Genomic DNA, 12182 nt, shown 5'->3' with positions numbered 1-12182 from the left:
TGTTGTTGTCAGTCTCTGTTATTATTTCTTTATTTAGCTGCTTCCCACGAGACGCCAGACAGACACGTCAAAGCTTCTGTTTCACATGGCAAAGCCTCTCGACAGAAGAGAGGGAAGCGGCGAAGAGAAAGAGAAAAGCGTTGAGAGGAAGGAAAGATAGGCACCCAGAGGCTCATCATTAAACCCTCCTCTCCGTGGCGGGCTGCATAAGCACTTCTGCGCTCTTGTTTATCATGCCTGTGTCTGCTGTTAACTAGATTCACACACACACACACACACTCACTTCCGTCCCCAAGCCAAAGAGTTTCTCGCCACTTCGATTTATGCAACTTGTAAAAGTGTCAGGCTGAATGCAATTACGCGGTATGAATGCGCACGACAAACCCAGCGGAGTGTTTGTAGCCCGCGGCAGAGGACGTTCACGCCTGTCGGCTACACGTGAAGAGGGAATTAAACATGTCGGAAATCACTCAGCGTTCCTGAAGTGTCTTTTTACAGTCTGGAGATTCATTCATGCTGAATTTGACTAGATTTTGTCCATCGCACGAAATACAGTATAGCGGATAATTATTTCATAAAAATGTGTTAAATAGTTTACAATAGTTTTCTATTTCAAATATGTGCTGTTCTTTTGAACTTTCTCTTCATCAAAAAATCCTGGTTTTAGACCAATTTAGACCAAATTAGACCGGGAAACTGTGGAAACTGTCTAATTTTGTCCAATTTCCCACTGAAAAACTGATTCATATTGTCAGATTTAACAGCCCAGGTTCCCACTGAAAAACTGATTCATATTGTCAGATTTAGCAAATAAAACAGCCCAGGTTTTTTTTTTCTTTTTTCTCCAGTATGCTCAGAAAATGTCAAATTTAGTCTGATTTACCAACAAAAACTGTTTGTCAGATTTAGCCAAAAACAGCCCAGTTTTGTCCAATTTGGTCAGAAAATGTCTACCTTTGTCCGTTTTTCCACCAAAAATTGTTTAATATTGTCAGATTTAGCAAAAACAGCCCTTTTTTTTCTCCCCAGTTTGCTCAGAAAATGTCTATTTTTGTCAGATTTTTTCTAACTTTTTCAAATTTTCCATGAAAAAATAGTTTAATATTGTCAGATTTAGCAAAAACAGACAAGTTTTGTCCAGTTTGCTCAGAAAATGTTTAATTTTGTCCAATTTACCATAAAAAAACAACAACTCAGAATCAATAATTATGGCAATGTATAAATCATAACACTAATAGTTGCTGATTGGTCAATGTGGTGTTCCAGCTGTGATAAAATACAGGATATGATGTGAAAGCACTTATGACAGTACACATTTGTGCAGCCGAGATGAAACATGCTGAATTGGCTATCAAACACACCCAGAAGGACAGTAAGAAATATACTTCATAGATACGCTACAGAAAAACGAGGGAAGGGCAGATAAAAATGGATCTTTGGAGGTCCCGCGGGGCAGCGGGTGACACTCGACTGTGGCCTGTCGTGATTTATGACAGTGTGTGCGTTTCACTCTTTAACTGTGTCTCCTTCCTCCGGCGGAGGTCACCTCTGCACATATGGTGCTCGCTAAATCTTACCGCATAGTAACACATGGGATTATTTTACAAATAAGCATTTCTAAGGTGAACATTTTAGTGAGAAACTTCCACAAGAAGGTCTGTTTGGAGTGTGCGGCGACGACACATACATGAATAATCACCTCAGCTTGTGCAAACAAAAGCTGTTTCACTGAACAAGCCGTGTTAGCTTTACAGTCGTTTGTAATGCGTTTGTACAGTAAACGAGCCCGTGTTTAACCTGCTGAATTACATTTTTTCATTTTAGCAATGTGTAAATGAATTGAATACAAGTTCAGTCAACAAAAGACAACTGAATGAGCTCTCACCAATGCTAGTAATACTAGTGACACGAGGTACTGTGTATATTATTAGCATGTACAATTAACGAGAAAATAGCCCCAATTTTGTCAGATTTATCATTAAAATTGTCTGATTTTGTCTAATTCGCTTTTGTCGTTTTGAGAAAATTTGTTTTAATATCTAAATCGGACTAAATTAGTTTGTCTATATTGTCTATTAAAACTGTCTATATTGTCAAATTGACCAATAAAAACGGTCTAATAGTGTCAAATTTAGAAAAAAAACCCAGCCTTGTTATGCCAGATTTGGTAAGTAACTGCCTAATTTTGTCTGATTTACCAACAACAATTGTTTAATTTTGTTAGATTTAGCCACAAACAGTCCAGTTTTTATCTGATTTGGTGAGACAATTTTGTCCAATTAACCATAAAAAAAAAATATAATAATAATCTTGTCAGATTTAGCCAAAAAACAAAACAAACAAACAAAAAAACCCGCCCAGTTTTGTCCGTTTTGCTCAGAAAATGTCTAATTTGTCTAAAAATGTCTGATTTACCAACAACTGTTTAATTTTGTCAGATTAGGCAAAAAGAGCCCAATTTTTGTCCAATTTGGTGAGACACTGCATAATTTTGTCCAATTTAACATTAAAAGCTGTTCAATAATGCCAGATTTAGAAAAAACAACAACAAAAAAATAAGTTTTGCCTGATTTGCTCAGAAAATGTCTAATTTTGTCTGATTGACCAACAACAACTGTTTAATTTAGTCAGATTTAGCTAAAAACAGCCCAGTTTTTGTCCAATTTTGTGAGAAACTGCATAATTTTGTCAAGTTTACCATTAAAAGCTGTTCAAATTTGTCAGATTTAGCAAAACAACCCAGTTTTGTCTGATTTGCTTAGAAAATGTCTACTTTTGCCTGATTTACCAACAAAACTAATCTCGTCAGATTTAGTAAAAAAAAAAAATCGGCCATATAAGTTTTGCCTGATTTGCTCAGAAAATGTCTAATTTTGTCTGATTGACCAACAACAACTGTTTAATTTAGTCAGATTTAGCTAAAAACAGCCCAGTTTTTGTCCAATTTTGTGAGAAACTGCATACTTTTGTCAAGTTTACCATTAAAAGCTGTTCAAATTTGTCAGATTTAGCAAAACAACCCAGTTTTGTCGATTTGGTGAGAAACTGTCTAATTTACCAACAACAACTTAAGCAAACAGATTAAGCAAAAAAACTGCCCAGTTTTGTCCAGTTTGCTCAGAAACTGAATAATTATGTCCAGTTTACCAAGAAAGAACGGTTTAATTACGTCAGATTTAGCAAAAAAACTGCCTAGTTTTGTCCGATTTGGTGAGAAACTGTTTTTTTTTTTTTATTATCAGATTTAGTGTAATTTCTTGTCAGATCTGACAACATATTAACTATTACAAAATAGTTTTAAAATATCTCATTTTTGTATGTTTGCTGTTTAAATGAATGTAAAATGATGTTAAATCAGTTAGATGTGTATTTAGTTGTAAGGTAGATTTACTTTCAAATACTGCACTAAATATTTTTGGAATGTTTCATGTCACATCTTAACTCTGGCTGTGATTTGTGTGCATCGGCTCTGCAGAATCCCTGGAGCCGACCTACCAGCAGCTGCAGAAGATGAAGCTGGACAAGAGTCCGTTTGTGGTGGTGTCTGTGATTGGTCAGGAGCTGCTGACCGCCTCCCATCACGGCGCGTCTGTGGTGGTCCTGGAGGCGGCGCTGAAGATCGGCACCTGCAGCCTCAAGCTGCGCGGCTCGGTTTTCTCGGCCCTCAGCAGCTCTTACTGGTCACTGGGCAACACGGAGAAGAGCACCGCCTACATGCAACAAGACCTGGAGGTGGCCAAAACTTTAGGTGAGCGACTCTTAGAGTGAAGACCTTAAAGAAACCTCTTTGACAGATTTTGGGATTCTTGCTACATGAGTTTGTTTTTATTGACCATATTCCATCCGTATTATTTATGTACTATTGTAGTATTTATTAATAGTTTGAATTAACTTTTATTTTTGTATTTTCATTTTAGTAACTTTGTTGTGTGCTTTTATTTGAATTTATCATTATTCTTTTTTTTCTTTTTTCTATTTAGTTTTAGCAATTTTAATACTTCAATATATTATTTTTTATTTAGTTTATTTTCTAAGGCAACATTTCTAAGTTGTTTTTAAGTGTTTTTTAATTTATTTAATCTAATAATGTAATATTTGTATTTTCTTAATATAAATATGATTACAAAATTCAAATGTATAAAACAATATCAAACTTTAAAAATGTAAATTATAAAATTTTAAATTGTATATTGCATTTTATCATATTCAGTTAACGAAAACAATCTTAATATTTAATATAATATTTATATTTTATTAGTATAAATATAACATTTTTAAACTTATAAAATAATGTAAAATGTAAAAATGTAAAATATATATATTTTTTTATTTATATAGTTTAATCTATTTCATGGTTAAGGGAAACCATTTTAATAATTTATATATTAATATTTAATCTAACATTTTTTATTTATTAATATAAATATTATTAAAATGTAAAACTTATTAAACAACATAAAATGTAAACAATATATTGTATTCAATCTTTATTTCAGTTAATAAAAGAAGTTTAAATAGTTTATATTTTAATATTTAATCAAATATTTATATTTTATTAATACAAGCATTACAATTTGTAAACTTATAAAACAATATAACAATAAAAAATATATAAAATATAACATTTTAAAGTGTTTATTGTGTTTAATCTTATTTCAGGTAACAAAAACAATTTGAATAGTTTACATTTTAATATTTAATCTAATATTTACCTTTTATTCATATAAATATTATTAAAATTTAAAAACTTAAAAACAATACAAAATGTAAAAAAGATATTGTGTTTCATCTTTATTTCAAATAACGAAAAGCGTTTTAATAATTTTAGTTTTACAATAACAACACTGTCTATGGCATTCAGAAATTAAACAAGCTGTTATTTCTACCGCTGCTTTAAGATCTATCAATGGAAATGACCTTTACTTTGCTCCTTTTCTCCTTTTGTGCTCCACGAAAGAAAGTCATACAGGCTAGCTTAAATGATGCTTTTGAGGCAAACTGTTCCTTTAAAGCACAATTAATTGGGCTCATTTTGCATATTCATGTGATCATGTCCTGTTCTTGAGAAATCGATGTATTTCTGTGGTCTGTTCCGAGAACGTCTTGTGACGGACGTCCAGCCGAGCACACGCTGATATGGTCTCTCAGTAATTAGGCTTCACAGGACTTTTTTTAATTAAAAGCCGCTGCGACTTTTCCCCAAAATGCCACTGGACTAGTTTTTGTGTTTTCGGCGCAGTGTAAGTATATACTGTATGCATCATAAATATTCTCCTGGCGGCTCCTGAATGTCAGAGGTTTACAGCTGGACTTTAAGGCATGAAAGTGTTTCTCACCCCGTCTGTCTCGCACACCTGAACTGTGAATGTTTGTTTGAGCTTCAGCTCGCACTTTTAGCACATTAGTACACGGCTGACGTGGGAGCGGCTGATGAAGGTCTGATAAGAACAGCTGCAGATGTTGCAGGTGCTGCGGGGCTCGACGCGTGTCATCTCGTACATTCACCTCAAACCACTGATGAGTCCAGCTCAATTTATTTATATAGCACTCTTCACAAAGCAGCTTTACAGAAAACGATCATTCTTTTTTGGAGTATCTTAATATCTTCATGCCTTAAAGTTGCATTCAGCAGATTGGAGTTAGATGATAATATACTTTACATTATGCGACGATGCAAGCAGTTGAGATTTGCTGTATGTAGTATATATCGCCCACAAGTATAATGTATGTATGCAAATAAAGTTGGCATAGTTGTGCCAGATTTTGTCTGAAACTGTTTTTTTTTGGTACGATTTACCAACAGAATCTGTCTAATTTAGTCAGATTTAGCAAAAACAGTCAAGTTATTTCAGATTTGGTCAGTAACTGTCTAATTTTGTCCGATTAACCAACAGAAACTGTCTAAATTTGTCAAATTTAGGAAAAAATTCAAAATGCAAAAACAGCCCAGTTTTGTCCAATTTGGTCATAAATGGTCTAATCTCGTCAGATTAGCAAAAAAAAAAAGAAAAAAAGAAATTTAGTCTGATTTACCAATAACAACTGTCCATGTTTGTCAGATTTAGCAACAACAACAAAAAAACTGCCCAGTTTTGTATCATTTGGTCAGAAAATGTCTGATTTTGTCAGTTTTATTAACAAAAATTAAAAAATTATAAATAAATAAAAAAGGCGTAGTTATATCAGATTTGGACAGAATAAAAAAATAAAATAAATAAATAAATACATAAAATAAAAAAGGCGTAGTTATATCAGATTTGGACAGAATTTAAAAAAATAATAAATACATAAAATAAAAAAGGCATAGTTATATCAGATTTGGACAGAATTTTTGCCAATTTACCAACAGAATCTGTCTAATTTTGTCAGAATTAGCAAAAAAGCTAAATGTACTGTTTATTTATTTATTTATTCATTCATTCATTCATTTGTTCGTTCGTTGTTTCCATTAATTCAATTGCTTAATTTATTATATTTATTTAGTTTTACAATTAAACACAAATTTGTAATAATATTTAATAATGAAAAAAAAAACAGGTCATAAACTGAAAAAAAACAAAACAATGTAGGATGTACTTTATTTTTTTACACATAAATTGCTAGTAAATTTCACAAATAATTAAAAGTAGAAAGACTGAAATAATCGTGTAAAATGTACTCTAATGATCTTTGTTTCATTTACCACTTTGAACAATTTCTTGCACATTTTTGCAGTTCACTAGCTGTTGTTTGTTTTGGAACTCAGTATCCGGTTTCTTGCTGGTCTGAGATGGTCTGCCAGTTTAGGTTGACCTGCACCGGTTGGTTGAACCATCTAATGGACCAAAACAAGCAGCTTTGCCCAGTTAGAAACCATCTGAAGTTGGTCTTCCTGAAGCCTGTGAACACATTTTCCTCAGATTCAGTTTTGTCATGTTGGTGTGTGTATGGAAACCTTCTAAGCCAGATCTGGTTTCCTTCAGGTGACCAGACGGGCGAATGCCGCGCTCACGGGAACCTGGGCTCGGCCTTCTTCTCCAAGGGGAATTACCGCGAGGCACTGAGCAACCACAGACACCAGCTCGTCCTGGCCATGAAACTCAAGGACAGAGAGGTAATCGCCAACTAACCGACCGTGTGTGTGTGTGTGTGTGTGTGTGTGCGTGCATGCGTGCGTGTGTGTGTGTGACCGTATCTTCACCTCAAACAGAAATAAAGTGTGCGGGATTGCTTTATCAGAGGCCCAGGACTCGTGTTGTGACGTGACAAATGTTTGAGTCAGAGCTGCAGGGCAGACTCACCGCTCTCTGTCACGTTTGTGGACGCTCGGCGTCTCTGTTCTGTCTCCTTTCAGCTCGCTGTCTATCTGTTCTGAGAAAACACCCCGAAATGTCCTACTTGGGTTAACACGTCTGGGTCATACTTCTAAAATCAAAAGAAAAAATTTAATAATTATTAAACGAAGAAAATATTTTATGTAAAGACAATGATGTTTATTTTCAGAATATTTATTTATTTATTTACATTGTGACATTTAATTTATTTGGTTGCTTTTCATTTTTATTTAATTTTTATTACATTTAAGCACATTTTCCCTCAATACAATGAATCAGGAGTTTTAAAATGTAAAATGTAAAAATGAATATTAAAAATAAATAATGTATAATAGGAAAAATAATATAATAAATTAAAATGTAAAAAATACAAAAACCCCATAAAATATAGATGTTAAATAATACAAATAAATAAAAAAGAGTATTTATTTTTTAACGTTTTAATATCTATTATTCTCAGTGACAATGATCTCATTACAATAATTTGTAATAAAATGTAATAATAAATACTAAAAATAAATTATAAAACAATTCAGAAAATGAAGGAAAACATAATTAAATTAAATATAATACAATTCCCATTACAGTAAAAAGAATGATATTTTTGAGAATGAAAAATTTGGTGGTAAATAATTGTAATTTATTACATAAATGCAAATTGTGATAAAAAAAAAAATCAGCTTAAGATGAAACTAATGCAAAAATATTAATGGTCCTAAAAATAGACTTCATTTTCTTTATGCTATACAAAATCTTCTTCTTTTTATCTTAAAATGAAATATGAGGCAGTGCTATTCTTGACAGGTTTGGTGAGATTCACACGCTGGCTGTATTTAATGCGTCTCGAGGTCTTATCAGCTCATGCCTCATCCGCCGGCTCCTCATCATCATCTGAATCATATGGCTCTATGAAATGGAGTGGATGAGGAGAATGATAGGCTCTTCTCTTGTGTGTCCAGATTGTGTCCTTGTGTTTGCTCTGCTCGCTGAAATAGAAGCACTGCGTCCTCACATCTGCTCCTCTTCTCCTCTCTTCATCACTCACTGTATCTGTGGACCTGACCGCGTCTCTGCAGCCATTAAACGCAGAAATAGTGTTCGCAACACGTTCAGCAGCATTGTGTGGCATTCGAATATTTAGTGCAAAATAATGTAAGACTGGATTTTATCCATCGGAATTTGATTGGATTATATATCATTCCAAGACGTTTTCCAGTTATGAGTTTTTACCTGAAGAAATACTGAATATATCTTGTGAAATTGATATTGACTAAAGGTGATTTCGATGACATTTCCGTGACCTTTTAAAATTGTATTAACCCCCGTGACTTTTCCATGAATGGATATCACAAATTCCCTGATATTTCCAGGTTTTTCAGGACTGTGTTGATTTAATGCATGGATGCGTTTTGAAATTCCCCTGCAATGTGTAATGTTACACAAATACTGTTGCATCCTCACAACAACGCAAACGAGCACTATAGCGGGTATTAGCCTGAACGCAGCAGGTTAGTTCAAGTTAGTTCAAGTGTTGACTCGTTTATATCAAGCTTGATCTGATTTCATTTAATTTACAATATCCTGATGTTTTTAGCAATATGCACCGATCAACAGTTCAGCGTGCTCTCAATGCGCTTGCATCTATGTTTGTGTACTTTAGTGTGTTTCTGGCCTAAATGTTTATAATTAGCATCTTTGAGGAGACATTAAATGAGTTCAAAACAAAGCATTTTCCTAAAATGGCCATACGGTCGCACGCTTGAGCAGTTTGCGGTAAGATCCGCGGGAAACGTGTGTGTTTGTCTCTCAGGTCACCTCCTGAGTTTCAGGGAACTGAAGTATGAACAGGTACGGCAGATGTGTGTCTGCTGCCATATTGCAGTGTGTTTGAGCATGCGTGCATGTAGGAAATGTGTTGTGATGGATCGTCTGCTGTAAGAGTGTGTGTGTGTGTGTGAGTTGGTATGAGACGTTCTGGCTCCCCCTCTCAAATCTGTTGTCTAATGGTTTGATCTGTACTGCAGTAAACACTCATGACCCATCGCACTAATTACTCCAGATCCACACTAATCAGCACATCCACACACAAACCCAGACTAAATCCATCAAGGCTTTGGAAAGCACAGCTTTCAAGATCATTCTGTTCTGTATAACACATCACAACTCTTTATTTAAGTGCAATATGATGTTTGGATGTGCTTTTGTTAAAGGAATAGTATTAAATGTGTGACCCTAGAGCACAAAAGCAGTCTTAAGTCGCTGGGGTATATTTGTAGCAATAGCCAAAAATACATTGTATGGGTCAAAATTATAGATTTTTCTTTTATGCCCAAAATCATTAAGACATTAAATAAAGATCATGTTCCATAAAGATATTTTGTAAATGTCCTACTGTAAATATATCAAAACTTAATTTTTGATTAGTAATATATGCATTGCTAAGAACTTCATTTGAACAACTTTAAAGATGATTTTCTCAATATTTAGATTTTTTTGCACCCTCAGATTCCAGATTTTCAAATAGTTGTATCTCGACCAAATATTGTCCTATCCTAACAAACCATACATCAATGGAAAGCTTATTTATCCAGCTTTGAGATGATGTAGAAATATCAAAAAAAAATAAAATTTGACCCTTATGACTGTTACACATACATACATATATATATATATATACTTTTAAATAATTATAATAAATTATAAATTATATTTTTTATTTTTATTAATGTTTTTGTTATTTTTTATTATTATATAAAATTCTTGTATTATTTTTTTCAAATGTATATTTTATTACTATTAATAATAATACATTAAATTAATATAATTATATAATTAACATCATTATAAATTGTTATGCATATGTTTTATTTTTATTTTAATTAATTGAATTTATTAATTTGCATACATAAAATTATATATAAAATACATTAAAATTGTGTGTGTGTGTGTGTGTGTGTGTGTGTGTGTGTATATATATATTTTTTACACATTATATAACTTATTATAAAGGAATAAAGAACAAAATCCAAAACGGACAGAAAGATATATAAAAACATCATGAAAGTAGTTCATATGACTTTTAGAGTGTGCTGTGTGAGTGTGTTCTTGCTGCGAATGTGACACTTATACATTTCAACAGCAATATTACATTTACTTTCTTGTTTCTCACATTAACACTCTATATCAAGGTCTGAGATATTTTTTGAAAGGGAAATGTTGAAGGACATTTGGTGTGGAGCGTTTGTGCTGCAGCTTTTATTCTGCCTTAATATTCCCATTAGTACGTGGAGCGTCTCTGTGTCAATATTGAGTGGAAAACACTTCAGCGTGTCATTAAAAGCAACAGAAGAGCTTTAATTCAGTCGTTAATATAGACGGAGGCGTTTCAGAGGCTTACGTTCTATATCAGTAAAGCATTAGGAATGAATAGAGCTGCTGAAAGTGAAGGTATATCAGTGTGTAGAGAAACATTCCCAGAGTGTTCGCTCCATTACCCCGGAATCCAAACCAATGAGCTCATGTTATTACATATATAAATTTTTTCTCGCCTTGCCTTAGGAAATCTTCCACTGAGCACCTTGAGACATGATCATTCTCTCCTCTCGTCTTCTCTCTCGCTCTCGCTCTTGTGCATGTTCAGGTTTGCAGTAGTCTAAGAGTGGACTAAAGAAGCAGCACAACTGTTTTCAATATTAATAATTAGGGATGCACCGATACCACTTTTTCCAGTACTCGCCCGATCCCGATTCTTTTATTTTTGGTACTTGCCGATACCGATGCCGATAGTATATTCAAATACAAGACGGCTAATTTAAATTGTAATAACATGTCACAATATTACTGTTTTTACTGTATTTTTTGATCAAATAAAGCAGCCTGAAGTGGGGAAAAAGCATCAAAAAACATAAGAGTAAATTACATTTTAAAATATATTCATGTATGAAACAGCTGTTTTAAATTGTAATAATATTTCATATGGTCCTAGACTGGTTGGATATGACAGCAGCACTGGGTTTATTGTGTAAGCACTGAATGCAGTGAATGCACAAACACGCGTCGCACATTAAAACAGATTCACAGAGCAGCTGGATGAAAGGCACAACTCACATTACTTAGTGATTTATCTCTGTTGTGTCGAGATCTAAAGCAAATATAAAAGTGCACAAAATATCATTCAAACCTCCTCAGACTCACACAGAAAAAAAAACATGCAAAAAGAGGAGAAATATATATATTTGCAATGGCATATTGCATACTATTTTTGAAAGAAAGTAATTTGCTGTGCACAGTTTATTTACTAAATGTATTTGTAGCATACTACTTTTTGGTTTATATACTTTTTTAAACAAATAAAAGATTGTATTCAGTAGGGATGCACCGATACCACTTTTTCCAGTACTCGCCCGATACCGATACTTTTATTTTTGGTACTTGCCGATACCGAGTACCGATACCAATATTTTTATTGCATTTGTACATTTTTAAAATATTGGGTACAGAAACCAAAAGAGTATGTATAATGTTAGTTGGTTAACTTCATTTATCAAATAGATACAGTCAAACCAAAATTTATTCAGACACCTTCAACATTTCTCACATTATCACAGTTTATTCACTATAGTTTCGAAAATGGTAATAAAATATAACAAGAACTCAAGAGTTAAACTGTGTTAGAACAAATTCAGCTTGATAATGTTAGATAACTTTGATAGAAAGGTATGTAATGGATTACAAACAACCAAAAATAATTCAGACAGCTGTTAGTATGACAGTATTTACACAACTATCAATACTTAGTCGGGCAACCCTTAGCCTTAATGACAGCCTGTAGTCTCCTGGGCATGCTGTCATCCAGCTTCATGAAAACCT

At 33.4% G+C, this 12182-nt stretch overlaps 1 protein-coding gene across 1 annotated transcript in view; it reads left to right on the top strand.

Moving 5' to 3' along the window:
- LOC107709247 (tetratricopeptide repeat protein 28-like) overlaps nt 1–12182 on the top strand; it is a 130714-nt gene that overhangs the window by 91037 nt on the left and 27495 nt on the right. The window contains exons 3-4 of the mRNA XM_016513688.1: nt 3476–3748; nt 6963–7093. Coding sequence (XP_016369174.1) covers nt 3476–3748; nt 6963–7093 — 404 coding nt within the window. The remainder of the gene's footprint in view (nt 1–3475; nt 3749–6962; nt 7094–12182) is intronic.

The sequence above is a fragment of the Sinocyclocheilus rhinocerous genome, unplaced genomic scaffold (genome assembly GCF_001515625.1).
Source record: "Sinocyclocheilus rhinocerous isolate Xijiao unplaced genomic scaffold, SAMN03320098_v1.1 scaffold101, whole genome shotgun sequence".
Lineage (NCBI taxonomy): Eukaryota > Metazoa > Chordata > Actinopteri > Cypriniformes > Cyprinidae > Sinocyclocheilus > Sinocyclocheilus rhinocerous.
This window is presented reverse-complemented; position numbering and strand designations above follow the sequence as displayed.